This window comes from Staurois parvus, unplaced genomic scaffold, assembly GCF_062004578.1.
Source record: "Staurois parvus isolate SC_StPar_1 unplaced genomic scaffold, SC_StPar_1.0 ptg000634l, whole genome shotgun sequence".
NCBI lineage: Eukaryota > Metazoa > Chordata > Amphibia > Anura > Ranidae > Staurois > Staurois parvus.
The window spans coordinates 10,324,884-10,350,755 of NW_028318430.1; the positions used below are offsets into that span (position 1 = coordinate 10,324,884).

General features: G+C 39.8%; 1 protein-coding gene across 3 annotated transcripts in view; it reads left to right on the forward strand.

Moving 5' to 3' along the window:
- The window catches only part of TUBGCP3 (tubulin gamma complex component 3), a 156,827-nt gene that overhangs the window by 57,548 nt on the left and 73,407 nt on the right, over window positions 1-25,872 (forward strand). For 2 of the 3 annotated variants that reach the window (XM_089693569.1, XM_089693571.1), the window contains 5 exons: window positions 219-337; window positions 2,576-2,701; window positions 12,152-12,220; window positions 20,675-20,807; window positions 22,148-22,314. In XM_089693569.1, coding sequence (XP_089549695.1) covers window positions 219-337; window positions 2,576-2,701; window positions 12,152-12,220; window positions 20,675-20,807; window positions 22,148-22,314 — 614 coding nt within the window. The remainder of the gene's footprint in view (window positions 1-218; window positions 338-2,575; window positions 2,702-12,151; window positions 12,221-20,674; window positions 20,808-22,147; window positions 22,315-25,872) is intronic. The other variant, XM_089693570.1, reaches the window with a different exon arrangement.

The following is a 25,872-nucleotide window of genomic DNA, read 5'->3' on the forward strand; positions in this document are numbered from 1 at the left end:
CTGGATTTTAAATTGCAATATTTCAGTTACAAAACTTTTTTTTTTTTTTTTTCTTAACATGGCTATATAAAGAATTTATTCATGTACACTTATGAAACTTTTTTTCTTTGTTAATATATTCATTGTAGTTTACATTATAGTTACACATTAATATTTTTTCTAACGAGATGAACAAGATCAGTATTCATACATTTTATTTTGTTCTCTTTATTTTTTAGGTTCTGTTGAAATAACGGAGTCCTCTCTCGTACGAGATATTCTATATGTGTTCCAGGGCATAGATGGAAAGTGCATTAAAATGTGTAATTCTGAAAACTGCTACAAAGTTGACAGTAAGGTAAAAGTTGCATGGTTTAAAAACCAAAAAAAAAAATGTTAAACCAATGGTCAGGGTGGCATTTCATTCCAAGGTTTTGGTAGGGAAAAAACTTTTCAGCTGGAATATTTAAACTCTTCTTCAGTCTCTTCCATATTTCATTGCTACCCTAACTCCCTCCAGTGCCAGACTCCTAGGTTTACTGGTGCCCATTGTTGTTCAGTGCACTGTCTGTGTTCACAGACTGTCAAGGAAACACCCCCTGGGGTGCATCATCACATCAACCTGTGCACCCAGTGTGTTACTTCAAAGAACGGTGGCAACATCATAACATACAGTAAATGCTGTACAGTATTTTTGATTGACCACTTCTGAAGAAGAGAGGGTGAACCCCTCTAGTCACGTGTCTGGCCAGAATATGTCCACAGAAAAATAATGTATTCTTGGATTAAAAAAAAAAAATTACTGCTGGGAGGGGAGGTACCCCAAAATTGGAGTTGAGCTTTAACAAGTAAATGTAATGTACTTTAAAAAAAGGGAGTGTACCTAATATATTAATCTAGTTTATGAGCATTGCAAAAAAAAAAAAGATTGTGTCTAGAGTTCAGTACTAGGCGAGCAGTAGGATAGAACTGTTACAAGCATTTTTGAACTTTGCTTTTGTGGTTTACTACTGCCATCTAGTGTACATGGTGAATTATTGGTTTAATGATTGAAGTGTACAGAATTAGAATGGCTTTACTGCAAAGTGCATTTCATTAAAAATGTGTGTCATTTTTGACTACATTGCTTACCTTTTTTTTTTATTAAACATGTTTACTTTTAATGGTGTTTGCGGTTTTGCCAAAAGTTGTAGTACAAAGCGATGATCAAATAAAACATACTTATGTAGTAACGTATGAACAAAACATGGGAAAAAAATTTCCAAGTCTTACTGTTCTGTCTACAGGAGAAGGCATTTTGAATCCTTTAAACCAGTGGTTCTCAGGACCCACATTGTCCTTAGTCATTAAGTCACGACCCAAAAATAATTAAATTTTCGAAACATTTATTCCACAAAACAACTTGTGCAGTAATCTATATTGTACATAATTTTACATAATAAAATACTTTTTTAGACTTTTTACATTTTTTTCAGCATACATAAAATAACAAAAATCCACTAATACCCCCTAACTTTAAGCAATATCCCTTCTACCTCACACCAATAGCTCAATAAGCTGAGCTATGCCTCTTCTACCTCTCACTTTCTCAAAGGCACACAAAGTTAAGATTATTGGTGTCTTCAGTGGCTTTTTAAATAAACAATATTGTTTGTGCAACATTTGTGTGAGGGTTTTCAGTCATGCATTCCTTCAATCCCCGTTCCATGCCCTGTTTTAGCCCACCCTTTCATGCCCCCCTTCCTTCCCCCTTTTATGCTCTTTCCTTATCCCCTTTTCACACTCTCCTTTAACACCCACATTGACCCCCTTTTTATACCCTCCCTTTCATGGTTTTCTTCAGTCCTCCCCTTTCATGCACACTTTCAGCCCCCCACATCACCATCGCTTTCCTGTTTTCTTTCACTCCTTTCAAAATCTCTCCATCACCCAGCCACAACCCAGGAAAGTACTTAGCAAAGTCATTCCCTGGCGTTCAGGATCTTTTTTCCTCCTGCGTGGCTGGCTGGAAGGAAGTGTAGTTATATGTCACTTTCTACCAGCACTGCTGCGGAGGAAGGTGAAATGAGCGCGAAGGCTGTGGGACCACTTTGTAAGTGCACTGTGCACACCACACAAATGGGACCGGCTGCCCTCAATAATACAAATTTTAAGGCCGTCCATAGTTGTCGTCCTGAACGTCTTAATATTTATGATAGTGTGGTCAGCGGCATTTATTAAGCTATGTTGCCAGGGTATCGGACGTTTTGTTGGGGCATTTGCCACGTGGCCCAGTCTGCCTCTGACCCATTACTTGAAAAACATGGCTCTAAACAGAATGTAAAATGTTCTTTATTGTATAGATTCATATGTGATTAGCCAAATGTAAGTTGTAGCGTGTGTGAATATTTTATTTCTAAAATGTTTCTATTTGTGATTGTTTATGGTTGCTATATGTAATTATTGTTATTATTTAATTATTCATGTTTATGCTTTCATGTTTATGCTTTGCCTCCCATATGGAAAAGCCTTACAGCTCCTGTTTTCTATGTCCATAATTTGCATTCAGAGAGGTCTTTCTGCAGTGGTTTTAATTTTACTGGTTTGTTTATAACAGGTGGCACTATCAAAATCCCTTAAAGATACCACTGGAAGGCTTGCAGAGTTAGGATGGCTTCATAATAAAATAAGAAAATACACAGACCAAAGGAGTTTAGACCGAGCATTTGGACTTGTTGGACAAGTATGAATATTTTATTTATGCACAGTCTGTCTGCTTCTATGTTAAAAAAAAATAAAAAAAATGTTTAAGACATTTGAGAGTGGAGGTTGTAATATATGCAGAGACCTTAGAGACATGTTTGGCAATGCGAAACACTATTGTAAAGTTTGTTTAGGAAAAAGTGTTGTTTGATAATGTTCTTCCATGTGTTAGATATTCTGCTCAAACCTCCCCATTCTTAAAGTGCACCTGTGCCCAGATTAATGATATTACACTAGTTACATATTGTTAATTTGTAGTAAAGCGCTTTAAAACAAAACCCTCACTCACCTCTAGCAGCTTGTGTTGTAAATGTATTCTGGGGTCGGCAACCTGACATTCGTTTACTACCTGTCTATCACGGGCAGGTGATGCATGAATCGCATCCCTGCGTAGCTGACCCTCCTTCTGATGTGCTCGTCCCCATATGCAGAGTGGTGCAGGGAAGAAACACACCTATGTGCCCCTGTGGTGATCCCTGCCGGCTCTTGTTTTCCATCTATTTCACCCTCTTGTATGTGACATCACATAGCAGTGTCTCACTGCTGCGTCCACTTGTCACTCTGAATGTGGGAGAAATATTTGCCCTACTGACCCCTGTAAATATCCTACAAGCTACTAACTCCTATACAATGCTCTATAAACTATTGGCCCTTGTCCATTGCCCTACATAATAATGAACTTTGTACTTTGCCCTGCTGACCCATATACACTACTTTTCATACCAATGACCCCTGTACACTGTCCTACATACTAATGAACCCAAATTCTACCGCAAAAAGGACTAACCCCTGTAGTCTGCCCTAAAAACCACTGACCCTTGTATAAACCCGCTTGTACCGCTTTAAACCAATAATATTTATTATGGGGGAACTACACAGTATGCAATAGAGACCAAACATGTAAAACACCACCGCGATCCAGCCTGTGGATGTAATTTCTTCACAGACTAGATCCTGTCCAAACTGACCCCTGTAGCCTTCCCTACAAACTAATGACCCTTGTATTCTGTTCTGCATACTGCTGACATCTGTACTCTTCCTACAATACTATTGATCCCTGTATGGTGCCCTACATACTACTGATCTCTGTGCTCTGCCCTACAAATTACTGAGCCCTGCCCACTGCCCTACACAGTAATGACCACTATACTCTGTCCTACATGCTAATAAATTTTGCACTCTGTCTTGCTGCCTACTATACACTGCCCTACAGGTGAAACTAAAAAAATTTGACTTTCGTGCAAAAGTTCATTTATTTCAGTAATGCAACTTAACAGGTGAAACTAATATGAGATAGACTCATTACATGCAAAGCAAGATAGTTCAAGATGTGATTTGTCATAATTATGATGATTATGGCTTACAGCTCATGAAAACCCCAAATCCACAATCTCAGAAAATGAGAATATTGTGAAAAGGTGCAATATTCTAGGCTCAAAGTGTCCCACTCTAATCAGCTAATTAAGCCATAACACCTGCAAAGGGTTCCTGAGCCTTTAAATGGTCTCTCAGTCTTTTTCAGTAGGAATCACAATCATGGGAAAGACTGCTGACCTGACAATTGTGCAGAAAACCATCATTGACACCCTCCATAAGGAGGGAAGGCCTCAAAAGGTAATTGCAAAAGAAGTTGGATGTTCCCAAAGTGCTGTATCAAAGCACATTAATAGAACGTTATGTGGAAGGGAAAAGTGTGGAAGAAAAAGGTGCACAAGCAGCAGGGATGACCGCAGCCTGGAGAGGATTGTCAGGAAAAGGCCATTCAAAAGTGTTGGGGACTTTCACAAGGAGTGGACTGAGGATGAAGTCAGTGCATCAAGAGCCACCACACACAGACGGTTCCTGGATATGATGATAATGGATCCTCCTGCGCTTCTATGGACAGTTCCCCCTCCTAGTGAGTAAGCTGCTGACACTCCAACCAATACCCTAATCAGTGTAAAAATCTGTATAAATTAGTGTAGCGCTTTAAAAAATGCCATAAATGCCATAAATAAACTATAAAAATATAAAATGAAAATGTGAATGTGACCAGTGCTGTAATCTTCACAGTGCTCTTATGCCACTAATAGCACTAAAACATAAACAAAACCAACAATATCGGAATATAAAGTATAAAATATAAAATGAATGTGACAAGTGCTGTGGTCTTCTCAGTGCTCTAATACCACTGGGTGAGAAATGAGACCTTAAATCAAAAAATAAAAGTGATAGTGTCACTCCAAACAATAAATAGATCAATAAATAACAAGTGACGGTGCCACGTCAACTTCATTCAATGTCCAATTTTCTCATTGACATTCATCTATTCGAAGTGTTCTTGATAACCATGCATAGTGTGTATAGATAGTGCCACTCGTGAACCAACACACTTCTTATCCACTTTGGCTGAAATGCCTGCTCACCTCCTTCCTGCGACCCCAAGGGGCCCACAAGCCTTTAGGATCACCCTGGATCCTCAAGATTCCTGGTATTGGCACCTTCCTGATATTCCTCCTATCAGGTCTCCTCCACTCCTTCACTGCTATGCCTCCCAGGTTCCTCACCACCTGTTGTCTGCAAGCTCTCTCTCACAAAGACAGTGAGTGGAAAAACAGATCCTCCATTGTGTAGTATTTCCAATCAGTAGGGTTTATTCATAGATAGTAATAACAGGTGACTTACATTCGGTTGTACAGTCTCAGTGTGTTCCTCTCAGGGTAAACTGCAACCTCTTAATAGTGACTTCCTGATAACCAGGAAAATGGCGTCCCACACCGGAAGTGCGACACTCCGGATACCGGAAGTAGCGTCTACGTTTTGCCTACGCGTTACGTCACGTACCTCGTGACTTCTTCTGGGTATCGCTATGGAGACGCTGCCTCCTTTTATAGTGCGGTGGAACCAACTATCCCGCCCTTTAATCCCATTCTAATTGCGGCCGCCATTTTCTTGGAGCCTATTTTGCAGAGACATACATAGTAATCCTCTACTATTATGAAAATCCTCTTGTAAATCCTAAGATCGCAAACTGACACATATAAAGGCTATCTACTACAGACTAGCCCCTACATAACACATCTAATACAACTAACTTTAATCATAATACATAATTAAAATCCATTTGGAGTATATAATAAAAATATATATAAAAAATATATATTAAAGAGACCCCCATTAGTCTAAATGAGAGACCCATAATGCACCCTGGTCTCCCTATCCTATACAATGCCCAGCTCTATATTAAAGAGTAACTCCTATACTAAAAACTCAAAATTATGAGAATACATAAAGATGGTAGAATTAGTAAAAAAGCCCATCTCTCTACATAACATAAGATTAATAAAATAAGATGTGAGTAAATGCTAGTGCTAAATATAATAAAAACATCTTAAAATTATAAAATCGACATAAAAATATGATATATATGCACAATATACTCTTTTCACTAAGCAGCTAATCAAAAATATATATATATACGGACTACCTGAGTATGCAGTTACCCCATAAATTACAATAAAAAGTCAATAACAGTCATAACTTAAAACTCGACAACCTAATCAGTTTAATAATCATTGATAAAGGAATTAAGATCAAACTCAACATTTAGGCCTCTCGGGACTAGCGTTCTCATGTCATGTATCCAGCGTGACTCAGCTTGGCTAAGTTGTTTAATCTTGTTACTGCCTCTCCAGTGCTTTTTGTATTTCTCTATACCCCAAAACTGCATTTTGGTGGGGTCCTTATTATGATACTTAGAGAAATGTTTTGAGACATTATGCTTTGGGAATCCCTTTAGAATATTTCTTACATGTTCTCCTATCCTCTTCCAAAGCGGTCTTTTTGTCCTCCCAATATATTGGTAACCGCACTCGCACTGTAAGCAGTACACCACTCCCATAGTTTTACACGTGATGAAGTCTTTAATATTGTGTTCCTGTCCAGTAGTGTTAACTAAAAACTTTTTACGTCTACCGCTTTTCGTGGTCCTACATCCCACACACTTTTTACATGGGTAAAAACCTTCTTCATTCAAAAAGGTTACTTTATTCATTTGTGGGGGGTCCAATACACTTTTAACCACTCTGGATTTAATAGTAGAGGCTTTTCGATAGATGAACCTAGGATATTCTGGTAATATTGTTGTTAGCATAGGGTCCAACTTCAGGATATTCCAATGTTTATTGAATATTAACTCAATTTTTTTGTGATGGACATTATAGTCCATAATAATAGGTATATTATCCTCCTGGGTTGCTTCTCTCTTTTTTTTTTTTTTTTTCCCCCAGGAGTATATCTCTGTCCATATTACCTACCTCTTTAATTTTTTGTGTTATCATACTTTCTGAGTAACCCTTTTCTACAAATCTAGTTGCCAGTCCTTCTACTTGTTCCAAATAATCCTCATATTTTGTACAATTTCTCCTAACTCTTACCATCTGCCCTTTTGGAATATTGTACAACCAGGGCGGATAATGGCAACTTCCAATTGGAATATACCCATTCCTATCAACGTTTTTAAAGAATGTTTTCGTAATAAATTTGTCTTCTACTATTGCTATATTGATATCCAAAAAGTTGATCTGATCCTTACTGTGTTCCCATGTAAACTTGATATTTTTATTATTCACATTAAGTTTATCCAAAAACCTCATTAATGATTTTTCCTCTCCTTCCCATATCACTATAACGTCATCAATGAACCTTTTGTAAACTTTCAACTCTTCTGGACAATTATTGAATACTTCCATTTCTTCCCAATATGACATGAAAATATTCGCCACACTTGGTGCGTATCGTGCCCCCATAGCCACACCCCTTATTTGTTTGTAATATGTACCACTATACCAAAAATAGTTATGATCAAGGGAAAAATCCAGACATTCTAATAGGTATTTCCTTTGGGTCCATGTCAAACCACTATATTCTCTGAGTCCCCAATCCACTGCTTTCATGGCATCATCATGCCCTATAATGGTATAAAGTGATGTGACATCAGCACTAGCTATATATGTCCTGTTAGTACCTTTATATGTATCTAAAACTTGTAGTAAATGCTTGGTGTCCCTCAGATATGCTTTGGTATTCTTAACCACTGGCTGTAGGAATTCATCAATGTATTCCCCCATCCTTGCTAATACTGATTCTATCCCATTTACAATGGGTCTGCCCGGTGGGTTCTCCATATTTTTATGTATTTTCGGGACAGTGTAGATTATTGGTATCCTACATAGATCCGGTACTAGATATTTGGACTCTTTCTTATTTAGGATCTTCTTATCCACTCCTTTCTTTACCAATGATACTAATTCCTTTTTATATGCTATTGTCGGATCTTTCATTAGAATTTGGTAAGTGGATGTGTCGTTAAGCTGAGTGGAAAGTTCTTTAACATAGTAGTCTTTTGACAGCACCACTATTCCACCCCCTTTATCTGCTGGTCTCACAACAATATCCTCCCGTTTAGACAGCCTCTTGATCCCAATTTCCACTCCTATGTTCTTCTTAACTTTGGGTACACTCAGTTTCTCTAGATCTTGATTAACTAGTTTTTTAAAAACTTCAATATGACTGTTATTATTAATCTGTGGATTAAAAACTGATTTATTTCTAAGATCAGTATGGATAAAACTGCTACTCGGGGCACTGTTTAGACAATTCTTTGCCCCCGGTAATCCTAGGAAGTACTTTTTCACATTTAATCTCCTAATGAATTTTTGAGCATCTATATATACTTTGAATTTATTCATGGATGCAGGGGGAGCATACTTCAAACCTCTATCTAATGCCATGAGTTCCTCTTTCGTTAGTGTGGAGCCACTGATGTTAAACACTCCTTCTCCTATTGTTCTCTTTTTCTTTTGTTTTTTATATCCTGCCCTGCATCCCCTCCTTTTCCTGGGCTTTTCCTCTTTTCTCTCTCTGGGCTCCTCTCTTCTGGGTGTCTCTCTAAAAAATCCCCTTGTCTAGGCTCCTGCCTTAATGGCTCAAATCTGTTATAGGTGTATATAGGACTCCTATATTCAAATCTTGGATAGTCCCATTGTCCATATGTATCCGGGCCCTCATATCTTGGTCCATAGGGTCTAGGTACATACGGTCTGGGCTGATAGTTGTTGGGGTTAGGCCCTGGTGGATAATAAGGCCTATTATTGGGATAATAAGGTCTATTGTTATATGGTGGGCCTTTCTTATTGTTGGGTCCCCTGTAACCACCGTTTCCATTTTGCTTAGGTTTGTATCCATTTTTTGGTGTCCTATAATTCTGAGTGTTATATCGCACTTGATTAGAATCTCTATACTGATTCTTATAAGTGGGTGTGGGATCGCTTTTGTTTACCACTTTTTCTTTGACTGGGGTTGTGTTAGCCGATGCTAATTCAATCTCATTTTCCTCTGATTGCCATTTAAATACTTGGTTTCTTTTCATATCATTTAGATCTCTCTGATATTTTTTAGTTTTTCTGTACTTAACCTCTTGGTCCACCCTTTCCAGATCTTTATTGAGTCGATTGGTTAGATTTTGCATCTCTACTGTCTCTTTAAATGGTAGAGTTTTTTCTTTTATCTCACCTATTTGTTTATCTAAAGTTCTTAATTTCCTTTGTTTCCTTTTTAATAAGAACATGACTAGTTCAAGACCCTTTTCGTGGAAGAAATTAAACCACTCATCAACTGACTCTCCATCTGTTAATCCATCACAGATGGGTATGTCCCATCTAATTCTTCTGGGCACTAATCGATCTTTTATATACTTTTCATGTGTGACTATGTCCCACCAAAGGGACACTTTTTTCTCCATTAGGTGGCCTAATTTCCGATATTGTGTTTCCAGGTCTCCCATTGGTCCCCCATTGGGTTGACTAAATACTTCTTCTAAATTGATGGATCTATTCTCTAGAAATCCAAAAACATCCATAATAGCTGCTTGAGGTTTAGGTAAGGTACTAAGAAGTTGATGATAATGGATCCTCCTGCGCTTCTATGGACAGTTCCCCCTCCTAGTGAGTAAGCTGCTGACACTCCAACCAATACCCTAATCAGTGTAAAAATCTGTATAAATTAGTGTAGCGCTTTAAAAAATGCCATAAATGCCATAAATAAACTATAAAAATATAAAATGAAAATGTGAATGTGACCAGTGCTGTAATCTTCACAGTGCTCTTATGCCACTAATAGCACTAAAACATAAACAAAACCAACAATATCGGAATATAAAGTATAAAATATAAAATGAATGTGACAAGTGCTGTGGTTCCTGGATATGGGCTTCAAATGTCGTATTCCTCTTGTCAAGCAGCTCCTGAACAACAAACAACGTCAGAAGCGTCTTACCTGGGCTAAAGAAAAACAGACCTGGTCTGTTGCTCAGTGGTCCAAAGTCCTCTTTTGTGATGAGAGCAACTTTTGCATCTCATTTGGAAACCAAGGACCCAGAGTATGGAGGAAGAATGGAGAGGCACACACTGCAAGATGCTTGAAGTCCAGTGTGAAGTTTCCACAGTCTGTGTTGATTTGGGGAGCCATGTCATCTGCTGGTGTTGGTCCACTGTGCTTCATTAAGTCCAGGGTCACCAGAGCCGTCTACCAGGAGATTTTGGAGCACTTCATGCTTCCTTCCGCAGAAGAGTTTTATGGGGATGCTGCCTTCATTTTCTAGCAGGACTTGGCACCTGCCCACACTTCCAAAAGCACCAAACCCTGGTTCAGTGACCGTGGGATTACTGTGCTTGATTGGCCAGCAAACTCGCCTGACCTGAACCCGATAGAGAATCTATGCGGAATTGCCAAGAGAAAGATGAGAGACATGAGACCGAACAATGCAGAAGAGCTGAAGGCCGCTATTGAAGCATCCTGGTCTTCCATAACACCTCAGCAGTGCCACAGGCTGATAGCTTCCATGCCACGCTGCATTGAGGCAGTAATTGCTGTAGAAGGGGCCCAAACCAAGTACTGAGTACATATGCATGCTTATACTTTTCAGAGGTCCGATATTGTTCTATGTACAATCCTTGTTTTATTGATTGCATGTAATATTCTAATTTTCTGAGATTGTGGATTTGGGGTTTTCATGAGCAGTAAGGCATAATCATCACAATTATGACAAATCACGGCTTGAACTATCTTGCTTTGCATGTAATGAGTCTCTCTCATATATTAGTTTCACCTTTTAAGTTGCATTATTGAAATAAATGAACTTTTGCACAATATTCAAATTTTTTTGAGTTTCACCTGTATGTACAAATGACCACTGTATGCTGCCCTATATATTACTGATCCCTATAGTGTATTCTTAAAGCTACTGACCCTTCCAGTCTGACCTACAAACTACCGGCCCTTGTACTCTGTCCTGCATGCTGCTTACCCCTGTGCTCTGCCCTAAATACTACTGACTGCATACTACTGACCCCTGTACACTGCCCTGCATAATGCTTACCCTTCTACATTGCCCTACATACTACAGACCCTTGCACACTGACCTGTATTCTATTCACTGGCCAGAACACAGACTAGACAACCAGGCCAGAAACTGCTTTTCTGAAATATTTGTGGCATAAAGAAGTGTTAGGCTTTCCAGAGGTTTAATGACATAGCAATTTTATGACGGGCACTTCAAAGTCTCTGGTTAAATGTTGCCTATGACTGCTATTAGTGCCCTGCCTTGCCAGATATATGCTAATGCTTTTAATGACATTAGATCCTGTACCCTGGTAAGATGATGGAATGTTGTAAGGTGATTTATGATGGCCCCTTTATGTCTCAAACTGGTCATGTTCTAGTAGGGATTCCATGGGATGTGTCCCACATGTAAGATTTTAAATCTAATTGTCTGTTGGTGACTTGTGCATGTTGGAGAAAAGATGGTTCACTGTGTTCAGTATGACCCCATTCTCTTTGCTCAGTTTTGGATTCATCTGACTTCATTATTGTCACAGTGGCCATTGTTTCCATACACAAATGCAAGTTATTGCATACAACTTATACCATATTGCTTTAGAAAAAATGGGGGCCAAAAGTACTACATTTTTTGGACTATATAGCATATTAATTAAGCTGTAATATATATGGTTTTCCTTTCTAGTTTCATTACTACATGTTCTATAAAAGCAATAAAAATTACTGCTTGGTGATTTAGTGAAAAACACAGATACATAACTAGTAGAAACAATGAACAGTCACATAGCTCCATGCTCTAGACTACTTTCCCTTCCACTATGAAGTAGAAACATAAAGCTGAGTAATTCTCCTAGTATGATTGTACTGCAGAAATTTGTATTAAGTTAGAGATTCAAGACCAGATACATTCAAAAGAATTAAACCCCTAAATCTCTTTCTCAATTGCCAATTTTTGAGATCTACCAACACACAATTGAAACGTCAATGTTTTGTACTGGCTATTTGTTCATAAATATATATTCTGTATTTCCTTAATATTATTTTTGCTTAACAGAGTTTTTGTGCTGCATTACATCAGGAACTTAAAGAATATTACCGTCTTCTTTCAGTTCTGCATTCTCAGGTATGGTTTATAACAAGACACTTTTAATAAAACCCTAGATAGTAATTTGCTTTTACTGAAAGAATAGTGATGCTTATTCTATTGTTAGTGGTTTCTAGACCATTTTTGTCTAAAACCCCTGGCCAAAGGAATATTGATTACAAATATAGAACGTTATGGGGTTGATTTACGAAAACTGGATAGTTCACAATCTGGTGCAGTCCTGCATAGAAACCAATCAGTTTCCAGGTTGTTTTTTTTTTTTTCAAATGTTAATGAAACAAGCTGAAGTTAGAAGTTGCTTGGCTACCATGTGCAGTTGCACCAGATTTAGCATTTTTCAGTTTTCGTAAATCAACCCCATTGTCTCTCTGCTTCATCCCAAAGTGAAAAGTCATGTTTAACCACTTGCCCTCCACAGGATTTACCCCCCTTCCTGACCAAGCCATTTTTTGTGCTACGGCAATTTAACTGACAATTGCGCAGTCATGCAACGCTGCACCCAAATTAAATTTATGTCCTTTTTTTCCCCACAAATAGAGCTTTCTTTCGGTGGTATTTGATTGCCTGTGGGTTTTTTAATTTGTTGCGCTATGAACAAAAACAGACCAACAATTTTGAGAAAAAAAACAATGTTTTTGACTTCTTGCTATTAAACATGTCCGATAAAAAAATTTTAAAAATCATATTTCGTCATAAATGTAGGGCAAAATGTATTCTGCTACATGTTTTTGCTAAAAAAAATCCCAATACGTGTAAATTAATTGGTTTACAAAACTTATAGCGTTTACAAATGGTGGTATATATACTGGGATTTAAATTTATTTTCTCCAGTAATGGAGGCGATCAGCGACTTATAGCGGGACTGCGGCAGGCATTCTGATACTGGGGGGAACTGACTTGATGTGACTGACATCCCCAGTAACCAGTGCTAATAAAAAGCACTGATACTGTACTAATGGCACAGGGAAGGAAGGGGTTAACATGTGTGGCGATCAAAGGGTTATCTGTGTGCTGTTTTACTAGAGGTTGAGTGCTATGTTTCACTGTAAGCACTCTGATTTGTATGGCTCTGCTATGCAGAGCCATACAAAGCAGCATGCAGAAGCTGACAGAGGAGAGATCTGTGTTGTTTGTACACAGGTCTCTTCCCTGTCAGAGATACTCGGCAATCACCAAGTGCCGGCTAGAAATCAATGGCTGGGACCTGGTGATTGACAGCCAAGGCTGTGAGTTGCGGCACGGGTAGGGCCTACCCTACCCGTGCTGCCCTGTAGCAGTATTTCTGCTATAGAGCGGCACAAAAGCAGTTAAAGTATTTTTTATGTTTACAAAAATTAACTCTGGCTCCCTCAGTACATTTGTTTTTTGCTCCCACTACTACCCAGCTTGGGGTAGGGGGCAGCTAATTGCTTTGAGGGGACGGGGCTTATTTTGTAAAAAAAAAATAAAAAATGATGGCCTTTTGTTAACAATGTTTTGAAGTTGACAAAGCCTGTTTGAAGGTGACTTTTGTTCATGTTGGATACATTTTTTTGTAGGCCTAGGGGGCCACTTCATTTCAGACCTACATGTTACACAGGAAACATTAAAGATTAAATCAGTACAACACGTACTGAGATGACTTGCAAATGAGCATAAATTGTGTATATCAGCACATTTTGAATCATATCCATATGTATAAACAGAATACAAAAATATTGATATGCTTGCACCAATTTGTATAGAAAAAGATATAGCATGGATAGTATTGTATATAACCACTACTGTACACTCTTAATGTCAATAGAGCTGATGGGAAATAAAGCCCAGTTGGCTATTGGGGAAGGTCAATATCAGCAACAATAAAATTAGTATTTGTAATTTGGCCTAGATTTTTTCACATCAGTTTGCTTCATCCTTTCTTGTGTGACAGTACCAGATACAAAATAATTAAAATCGTTAAGTGAATGATGGATGGGAAGGGATTTAGCTGTTCATACATGGCGTCATTTTTGGAATGTGGCGTTCTTGCATAGTAATTGTGTTCGTTGTTAATGTTTAAAACTAGGTTGTTCTGTATAGGTTGTTTTTCTTGTAAAATCCAACAATGCAAGATGATACGGAGAAGAATGATCCTAAAGGGAAGTAAATCATGCATGGGTGAAGGTAGAGAAGAATGACCAGATACGAGAGGTTTTATGAATGGGAAAAGAGTGATCACCAATGGAATTAGAGAGGACACGGTGGTGGAGGATGTTTGGACTTTCCCATCTCCTCTCCATCCTGAAGTCACTGGTTGTGGTTTTAGACTTCTGGAAAGAGCAGGAGAGCCCAGGAGCCATGAAGAGGGGGTGGCAGGGAGCGATGGGGTGTCACACCAAAGAAAAAAAGATTTCAATGACTGTGTTGCAAACTTTGAAAATTAACTGTCCGCTTATAGAGTAGATACAGAGATTGATGATGGCTTGTTTTTAAATTTCTTTTACTGCTTTTTCAGAGTATGTAAATACTTTAGTATGAATTATCTGCCCACTTGTTCACTTATAAGGATTAGTTCATCTTAATAAATGCACATTTTTTACATTGCATTTACTATTTTTTGCTTTAGGAGCCTGGAAAGCATTGCAGCAGCGATAAGCAGATTGCTGGTACCATGCAGGTCTTCTGCAGACTGTCAGTGTGATCTGCCTGCTCATCTTATGGGCAGGCAGTTTTACACTGGCAGGAAGAATTGATGAAATATCACAGCGCTCAACAGCACCATGGTAGTTCATTGGGAAGTACAAGCTGACAGCTGAACAGTAGTTCATTGATGATGATTATTATTATTATGCAGGATTTATATAGAGCCAACATATAAAGGGGGACAGTGCAATTACATTACAGTTCATTACAGAAGGAATAGGAGGGACTCCTCCTGGAGCTTACAATCTAAAGGGATCTGTGAATTAATGATGCTGCCATGTGGGCAGAGAAGATCCCTGGCTCGCTGCCACAATGGGGGGGGGAGGGGTCTGATGTTATATGTTACACCCTTAATATAGGTATAACATGTTCAGAAAGGTGAGCTTATCCTTTAAATTGCAGGTGGTTTAGTCTAAATTTAAATAGATTGGGCGTAAAATAAGATAACATGAAATATACAAATGTTTGTTTACCCTCTTAGTATTTACCTGTTTTGCATACAGTAAATGGTAATTTCTATACTCTTCTTGTTGCAAGCTAATAGTCTTTATTATATTCTTGCTTAAGGAAATTCTGTTCCAATTCTTCTCTCTCACATTCATTGATGGACAACACAGCCTCTCTTCTTTAGTCCTGACCAAACAGGGTTCTGTAGTGCCACCTACGGAAGTAGGACACTAGGCAGAAAGAAAACGTAGCACCTACTATGGGCAGTTCTCTCTAGGTATAAGACCCTCTCTTTGATATAGCCAAGCCAGTTATTTCCGCCTAATGTTCAGGAGTAAAGACCAGGTTCCCTGCTGGGACCTTTTGGTTTCACAAGCTTTTTTGAAAAAGTTTATTCCTTTTTTCGTTATTTTTCCCACAGAGATCTTCTATCAACAGCCAGGTTGGACGACTGACTGGATCATTTAAATCCAGCAGTCACCCCAGTCTGTTCAATGACTGCACATAGACCCTTAGCTATGCACCGCATAAGTTGCGACAGCCCCATCCTGAACCAGGACAGCCAGTTAGTTGAATGTCTTGCGGGAACATGTGATTGGGCACCTGATTCAGTGTCACAGTGTTACCCTGGCCGACAGCCCCACAACTTCTGTGGAGAGGAGGATCTGTCATGGGAGCCTTACTTCACTGTACTGGTAAGCAGATGCCCCCTCACCTCCCTTCTCGGACAAGGTGGGGGGGCACGGTTACTCCCAGGGGTGGTCGATCTGGAGGGGTCCCTCCCCCCCTCCCTCCTATCTGCTGGTATTCTGCCCTTCTCCACCTAGCTGTTTTCCCTCCTACCTGCCATTTTGCTGCTGATTCTGGCAGGCCATTTTGTTTGTGTCAGCTGGGGCAGTCATTTTGCCAGAGACCTTGCATAGGATTGCTATAGGAACTGGCTGGAGAGCTCTCGGCTGGGATTGGCTGGTCTGGGAGTGTCCTTTCTGTCTCCTTCCTTTTGGGGTCCCATTTTGTGGCGTTGCCTGCCTGGGTGTGCTGGTCTCTGTGGAGCCCCAGGAGCACATATTTCATCCGGATCACCTCCTAGAAGTCGTGGGTCCTTCAGGTTCCTCAGTCCCATTAGATGTGCTGTTGGTAGTCGTGGAGTTATTTGTCTCCTGGGTGGAAGTGGCTTTTCGGTCCCAAGGTGAGCAGGAATCTCTCCCCACCATCACCCTCGTCTTTGGAAATCTCTGAGCCTGAGTTCGGTTCTGCTGCTATGGGCTCTGCATTTTCTGTGGTTCCTGTGGACCCATCCCCTGAATCCTTGGATGAGGAGAACAGGTCCGCTGCCTTAGTATTTGCACAAGAGAAGGCGTTGGTCACCGCTCTCCTTCTATGCGAGAGATACTAGAAATTGAGAACTCCGCTGGAGCATCTGATGTGCCTGTCCCTTATGGTATACACATGCTAGGTCTGCTAAGGTTTTCACAAATTTGTTTACAAAAATTGGGAGTGTCCAAAGCGTCCGTTTTGTACTTTACAAACGCTTTGTGGTACGCTACCCTTTTGAGGAACCCTTTTCCCCATTTCTAGGCTCAACAAGGCCACTGTGATTCTGGTTGAGGAATCCCACACCTTTAAGGATCCCACGGATTGCAGGGTAGATTCGGTGGCATGATCTATGTTCACCATTGCTGGGTTGGCATTGCAGCCAGTGTTGGCCACGGCCCTGTTGTCCCAGACATTAACTGAATGAGTTAAGGTTCTATGACTGGCTTTCACTTTTAGTCAGGTGCACCAAGCATATGTGAAACTTGAAATATTTTTGTGACGCGTCCCTTGATGCAGCTCCTCTTCTCTCTAAATTCTCAGTTTTGGCAGTGGTTTTTCAGCCAGTCCTTTGGCTCAAAGAAGGCCTGCCTTTCCAGGGTGACTGTCTATTTGGGGCTACATTGGACGACATTAAGAACCTGAGATGTCAAGAGTATCTTCCTCTTCCCCTTTGGACCTACCTTTCCATGGCAACTGTTTATTTAGGGCACCATTGGACGACATCATTAAGAACTTGGGGTGGTAAAAGTACCTTCCTTTTGCAGTGGGTGGAACAATTTGTTCCAACTCTGTCACCTGTGGTATGTTGAAAACCGGCAGGCAAATTACCTCAGCCATCAGGATCTGGATTAAGGGGATTGGCACCATCTTTGTCTTCACTGGGGGACGCTGGACATCGATCTACTGGCATCTTGCCTCAATCAAAAAGTTCTGAGGTTCGTCACAAGAATGAGGGATCCTTGGGTGGATACAACAGATGCCCTAGTGGCGCCGTGGGATTAGTACCATCTCATTTATACTTTTCCTCCCCTTAAGCTAATTCCTCATCTACTGTACAGATTGTCAATGTAATTTGCCTTCGCCATCCGTTCGCCGATGTGCTGTGGCTTCCTCTTTGTAAGGAACTCCTGTCCCAGGGTCTGGTCTTCCACCCTGCTTTATCATCTATGGCTTTGATGGCATGGCTATTGAGAGAAAGGTTCATAGGGACAGGGGGTTGTCTAGCTCATTGATTCCCAAGATGTTGAAGGCACATAAGTCTACCTTCCTGAAGATATCAGTGTAATTGAGAGGCCTATATTGTTTGGTGCAAAGCTCGGGGGTTCCAGTCTCATTCCTTTTTGATGGCTCGGGTGTTAGCCTTTCTTTATCATGGTGTTGACCAAAAGCTTGCTTTGAGTACTATTAAGGGTCAGGTTTCTGCTCTTGTTTTCTTTCAATATGCCTTGGCTGTGCATTCCTTGATTCGTACCTTTTTTACAGGGGATTTGCCATGTAAGCTAAAGATAATTATTGAGAGGTTATAAAATAAATTAAATTATCGTATCACCCAATATTTGGTCTCCATTCAGTAGCCAAAAAAGGCATGCAAAAAGGAGGATTTGTGAAAAGAAATTCACAGAAAAGCGGCTACATTATGAACAGAATGTGACACTCAGAAAAATTTCCAAAACTCGATTCAATGAATGGACCTGTTGATCCTTTTACTAATATCGCCATCTTCTGGTTAGAGTGTGATAATGTTTCAACTGATCAGTATATTTAATTCATGATCTTTGGATTTATATATGCATTGCTATGATTGCCAAGCCTCTCCCCTCTCTGATGTCTCCAGTTGTCTGTATTTTTTATATTTAACAATGACCAGCAGCTGTGCTAAATATTTAGCCCCCTTTCTTCTTCCATTAGGAATAACTGCAGGTTGGTTTTTTGCATAAATGGGTGGGGTTAAACCCACTATAAATAGGAAATTGAGATGTGGTTGTTTCATTGGTCCTGACGAAGCTGAGTGAGATACGCCCATCGGCGAAACGCGTTGACGTCATACGTCAGATACGTCACTTCCGGTCATGCGCACTAGGTGGAACGCACGCTGACCCATTAGGAGGAAGCCATCTTCACATGCCATGAGGCAAGCCTAAGCAGCACAGGCGCCAAGAAGGGGCTGGAACCCGCGGTATATCGGCGGATGTCAGCGGTGGTTCCTTGGCCTCTTTGGCCTTGTATGGCAATACCTATGAAGGACATCCTTTCCGTTCCTATTATCCAGTGCACAGGTGGTGAGTGGACTGTCACAGGACATTAGATATATGGTCCTCTGTCATTATATGACCTATATATCCTACATAGAGTGTAAGCTCTGTCAGTGACTCTTCCACATATTGTTTGTTTTACTACAGGATGGGGACATCATGGTGCTTTTTATGGGAAACAAGACATACCACATGCATTTCAACAGGCAGAAGATCTTTTGGGATGTGTCTTGTTTTTCTTACAGAAAGTGGTGTGTAGTCCACATGTAGTGGTGAAGAAACCATTTCAAGCAGAGTGCTGCTTTTTGCATCCTTTCTTCCATCCTGGGAATAAATGGGGCATATTCTCATTCAAGAGCTCTAGGAAACAGCTGTCTATACAGATGAATGGGCCCCAACCACTTGTGCCGGCACAGGAATGTATTGCATTATACATATGACATTTTTGTCTTTTTTCATACAGGCCTGTGGCATATTGTTCTCCTCTTGACGCATATTGTGCTTGCTGAATTGCATACATGTGATATCCATATCCATAGTATAATTTTTGGATTCCCTATTTGGGATACAACCATTATGGCAATAGCCGAATTCTAATATTATAACATGTATTATGGTATACCTATGGTATAATTTTTGGATACACCTCCTTTGGGAAGTGTTCACCTATGTGTTTGTGTCTCAGGGACATTCGACTCTTGCAGTCATTTTCTCTGTTGCACATGCATTTAGACCGGTCTTGGTGTTATTTTAATGGTTTTAGGTCTGTGTGTATTGTCTCATACTGAGGTGATGGTAAACCAGGGCGACTGCCCATATGTCATATTTATAAGTGTAATAAAGCATAATTTTTGGAAATTTTTCTGAGTGTCACATTCTGTTCATAATGTAGCCGCTTTTCTGTGAATTTCTTTTCACAAATCCTCCTTTTTGATTTGCCATGTAACCCCGCTCCCCTGCGCGCGCACATTCTCCATTGCGGCTGTGTGACTTGACTTTGGTTTTATCAGTTACTCTCTCTCAGAAGGTTCCTGGACGCTATCACTTCTGCTTGGCGGGTGTCTGAATTGACAGCTTTGTCTTGTAAGCCTCCCTATCTGATTTTGCAGGTAAAGGTGGTTTGTCCATCTCCTTATTTCCCTCTGAAAGTAGTGTGGGATTTCCATCTGAATGAGGTCATTGTCCTTCCTTTCTTATGTGCTCAGCCTTTGCACCCTAAGGAGGTGGCTTTGCACTCCTTGGACCTAGTCCAAGTGATTTGTGTGTATTTATCTGTGATAGCCACCTTTTGGAGATTCAAAATCTCTTTGTGCTTGTGGACAGTCTGAGGAAAGGCAAGGTGGCCGCCTTGCCACTATTTCTCATTGGTTTTGTCAGATGATTGTTCAGGCATATGCTATTAGGGGGTGGTAGCCCCCCCTTCCCCATTCCGGCGCACTCCACCAGGGCAATTAGTGTCTCCTGTTCCGACATAAATTGTCTGTTTCTCAGGTTTGCAAGGCTGTGGCCATTTACTAAATTTGATATTTTTGGCGTCCATGGATTTTAGTTTTGGCTGCAAAGTTTTTCAGGCTGCTTTTTAAAGTTCTCGGGGGTCCCTTTGAGGTAGTTAGCAGTATTGGCGTGTCTACCCGGTTGTTCCCTGGGTTCGTTTGCACACCTTTAATTGTTGCACTGCTTTGGGGTGTCCCTGTTTGTTCAAGACTAAAGAAGAGAGGCTGTGTGTGTCAATGAACATAAGTGTATGAAAACAAATGAATATTACGATAAATATATCCTTTTATCGCTCAAGTTACAGGCAGAAGATGACCAAGGTGTTAATTTAGGACTTGAAAGTAGTTTAACTCTTCGACGCCTTTTGGTATGGACATATGATCCCAAAATTAGATTGAAAACTCTTGCAGCACTTGTTGACCACTGTCAAGGTAAGCTAGTAATTGCATATTTTCTTAAACTTTTCTCTTTTCAGGATTCTTTTCTCTAATTACCAGACAGCAGTAATTATCTAGGAGTTGGTTAATTCAGCAAAAAGATGTTAGTCTTTCTAGAACTTTTGGCATGTATGCATGCTTTGAGGGCTGTATCTGGTAGATTACAGGACATTGTAAGCAGGTAAATTTCCTTTATCATCGACTGATTGTATTTTTCCTTAAAAAATTAGTGCTTTTTAACTTAAAACCCCCACTCTTGTACATCACAAGACACAGAGGTAATTCGTAGACCATTGGGCTATGCTTTACCTCCAGGTGATTGGACACTGGCATATAGCAAAGCTTGACCCAGCCCTGCATAACCTCTATCACTTTTAGGGTATGTAGGTGGGGGACCAGTCATTCTTTGCTGAGAGGTATTTCTGAGATGCACCAAATTTTTCTAAAATGCATTTATCTGCTGAGCCTTGGTCTTCCAGATCAGCTGCAGTTATCCATATTGGTCCATACAGATTACCAATTCCTAGCGGGGCTGTACCCGGACCCCAATGAAAACAATGGGGAAGGCCTGTCAGCTGTGACTGCACTGGAGCCTGCATTGGGCAGTCACATTGGCACCATTGCATTACATGTGTTAGCCGGTACGGTGCTAAACATGTTATAGGGGTTGGATTCCTAGGGGACATGTCCTCAAAGCTTACCCAAATTATGGAGAAAAAAATACAAGAGGTTGCACCAAGTAAATAGATATCTAACTTGTGAAACGTTAAAATGTGCATACCCATGAGGTGGCATCAAACTTCAGTATCCAAAATAGTCCATAGGCAATGCTTTAAAACCTTCAACAGGTTATGAGTTTAGAGTTAACCGTGAATGATGGCCCTAAAATTAAAGTTTATGTGAACTCATCTTGTAAAACAACCCCTTCAGTTTAAAATAAGTGATCACATACCCTCTGTTCTCAATTGCATAACAGCTGGGGGGAGGAAAACACAGCAGGACAGTGATCTTCCCATTGTGTGTGTGTGTGTGCGTGCATGTGTGTGTGTCTGGGAGGGGGGAGGGAGGAGGGAGTCATCACACTTGTGATCATTGAAGGAGAGCAGGCTGAGTTCTAGCACAGCTAGAACACTGACCACTCTGTGCTTTTCTGCCTTTTATCCCTGGCATGAGTGTTCATAATTGTATGTGTATGTACGTGTTTTTTTTTGTAAAGAACTCTCCTTAGTGTTGAATGTAGATTTTAGTACCGCTCTGTGTGCTTTATTTTTTTTATTGTAATATTTTAGGATTAAATGTTTAAGCCTTCATTATTTTTTTAATGATTTGCATAGGGAGGAAAGGCGGAGAGTTGGCATCAGCAGTACATGCATACAGTAAAACAGGAGACCCATATATGCGGTCCTTGGTGCAGCATATTCTTGGTTTAGTGTCACATCCAATTGTAAACTTCCTTTACCGCTGGATATATGATGGAGAGTTGGAAGATACTTACCACGAGGTATGACTTTAACTGATTTTTGTGTTCCCTGTTTAAAGTGTAAGTGAAAGCATTTTTTGTTTTGGACATAGTGGATTTGATTAGAACACGTGTCAGGTTTTTATTGCTATCTGTGCCCTCATACGGGAGATTCACCCTCTATTTGACCTGTTTACCATTATCATCGAAAGAGAAAGAATCCCAAACTTTGGGTTGCTCCCAGAACAGTAAGGCCCCATGTACACGGGACACTTCTGGATGATGGAAACTGACTGCTGGAAAATGTAGGCTAAAAAACGTCTGTTTAGCCGCATTTGCATACCGCGTTTATGAGCGTTTGCGTTTAGAAGCGTTTTTTAAAGATAAGCACAGGAGAACCTAAATGCCCAGAATGCACTGGAAAGTGGTAAATTATTAACTATTTCAGACTGTTTCAGGGAAATACAGAGAGTAGAAGCAGAGACAGCAGTATGTGTTAGGATTAGCTTAGGTGTGAGTTGCTCATTAACATTTCTTTTGTTTCCAAGGGTGGGAAAGGTTTCTAGTGGAGTGAGTCATTTAAGGCCACCTGGCAGGGTGGGAGAGATCTGAGGTGTGAATTGTTCATTACAATGTGTAACAAGCTTGGTAGGAAAATCCTGTGTTCAGTGTTTTGTCCCTTTTGAGTACCTTGAAAACGATTTGCATGATGAAAAAAGGATCTGGGCAGCATCTGGAAATGGAACAGTTAAAAAACACTTCTAAACGCAAACGCTTATAAACGTGGCTAGCCCCATTTACACGCGTTTACAAGCATTTTTCGTTTGAAACGCTGATAAAACTGCTGAACGCAAGTTTGGTGTGTTAAAAAAAAAACGACTGCAAACTCAAATGCCTGTAAACAACTGTAAACAATGATGTGTACATGGACACATAGGAAAACATTAGGGTGAGTTCAGGGGCTGCTGAAAAAAAACGCTGAACAGCTCCTACACGTGAATTTATCAGCTGCAGTGTACATGAGCCCTTATAGAGGGGAAATCTTCCAATGGGGACACAAATTCTGGTGACCTGGGGGGCCACAATGGATTCTTTTAATTTGCAGGGATTTCCTCTCACTTCCTGTTTTGGCTATGGGATGGGAAGTGAAGATAAATCTCCCCAAAGGGACACAGATGAAAAAAAACTCACAGGGGTTATAACTTTCTCTACAAAATGGGAGAAAAAAAAGTTTTGCCTATTTTTAAATTTTTACTTGTAACACACATAATATACAAAAATCAAAGATCCTAACTTTCAAAATATCTCTAACATATACCAAAAATACTGTAGATTGTATGCTTCTTGAGGACAGGGACTGATTTGAATATGCAATATGTGTGCAAGTGCTATATAAATACCTGAAATAAATAAATAAAATAATCTATGATCACATATAGTGAAGCAGAGAGGGAGTCCCCAGTAAGGAACATGGAAAATCCTTTTAACCTTACACTTTATAGACTTCATTTGAACTTGAAAGTACGAAACAAAAAAATAAGAGAGAGGGGAAAAAAATACGTAAATCATTACTAATCTTCCCCTTGTACACTAAAACAACAATCTGCCTTAGTAAATTGGTCTGTTAAAAATGAGGGGTTTATTTTCTAAAGACAGATAAAGGAAATTGAACTGTGCAATGGAATTTGTCTCAGAGTTTAGTGAATGTGATAAAGTTTCACTTGGAAAAGTATACCCAATCGCATGATTAAATGCAAGGAAAAAAAAAACAAACATTTTTGTTTGTACGTGATTGCAAGTTCTAGGGAAAATTCCCCTGCAGAGTGCAACTCCACTTGTAAAGTGAACAGCCTATTTTCTGACCCTACACGAGTCAGTATTTTTTGTTAAGCCAAATAAAACTGACCCAATTCCCCCATTCACACATTCGATAGGTAGGTGGATGGGGGAACCTTACCACTGTGTCTTTGTATTCGGACAGCATGGAGACTTCTCTGCCATCAGAACACACAAATCAGCACTGCATCCTTTTACATGCGGCACTGAACAAATTAAAAATTACCAACAGGGTGGTTAGACAGAAGGTGATCAGTAGATCAGTGGCAAGATTGGACCATTTCATTTCACATCTGTGCTTGAGGTGATTGTAGCCGTATTAGTGCATTTGCGGCAGGAACAATTGAGTACTGTCCGTGATACTTTTTTTATTTGCACTAACATACAATTTTGAGGACAAGCTTTCGGGGAGTGTCCCCTTCTCCAAGGTTCAAGCAGTACTGTTACAAAGTTTTAGCAGAATGTTAGAAGATATGTGGGGATTGAGAAAAAAAACAGAAAGAAACACAAGCCTAAGGTTAGCCTAGAGATAAGATACAGCAAAGCAAAAAGCAAAGACTGGGGGAGGGGGGGGGGACAGCACTCACAGAGGGAGTCATAAATATGTTGGATAATGACTGAGGAATCCCATGTCCAAATTAATGCTGTTATCTCTTGTGTCAAACTTTTGAACTAAGAATGATTGAGGGTAGATACTATCCCTCAATCATGGAGATGGTAAAATAGGGTTAGAGATCTATCCAAAAGGGAGAAAAAATTGATTTATATGACTGATTCTTCAGTGCCAAAAGGTTTAAATGTTGAGATTGATATTAACTGTTTTATAAGCAATTTATTAATGTATGAATACCATCCATTTTTTCAAAAGATAAGTTGGATTGTTTTGTTATAATATGTGATTTCATTTTAAAATGTTAATAGTAGCATGCATTTATGTATATTATGTAAACTGTTAATAATGAATGTTTTTTATGCCTATAACATTGGAAGGGACGGTGTTTTTTACCCTAGATTGCTATATGGTCATTTTATACAGTAGAGGGCAGATGTTCATCTGAATTAAAGATTAAGTGATTATAAATGGTTAAAGTTGGTATGGACAGACTATAAAATGCAATCTCTTGCTACATATGGTCACACCGTCAGAGGAAGTTGTGATGATGAAACGCGTCATGCGTGACCATAAGTGACATCAGCACATTTACTGAATGTGACATTGTCTCTCCTACCCGGAAGTGAAACAGCGGGCTGTGCATGGAAGTGTGGTGAGACGCCAGCTGGTTATCACATGCGGTGATAAGTGCTCCTACTATTTTATTTGATGCAAATCTTATTTATCTTTATGTAAGTGGAATTTTATGGGGGTTAATAAAGAATAAAATTACGGAATTACGCTATGTGGTTCCTTTGTGCTTTATATTTATGAGCCAGATCAATTGGACCCATTATTTGTGTTGGAGATTGCGAGACCAAGAGGAGGATTATTGTTATGCCTAATTGGCACCATGTTCTGGTGAATGTGTAGTCTGATGTGGAGATTGTCACTTAAGAAACACGGTGGTGTTGGAGCGGATCTATATGAATTATAGAGACTTTCCTTAAAAAAGATGTATGTGATGATAGTAGCAAGACTGGGTGTAGCAACCCCCAGTCGTTTTATAGTGTTAACATTTCAAATGGCATGTTTAAAAGGCATAAATAACAGCGCATGTGCAATTTTCATTAACCGCCTCCCGCCCACCATATAGTGAAATGACGGGTGCA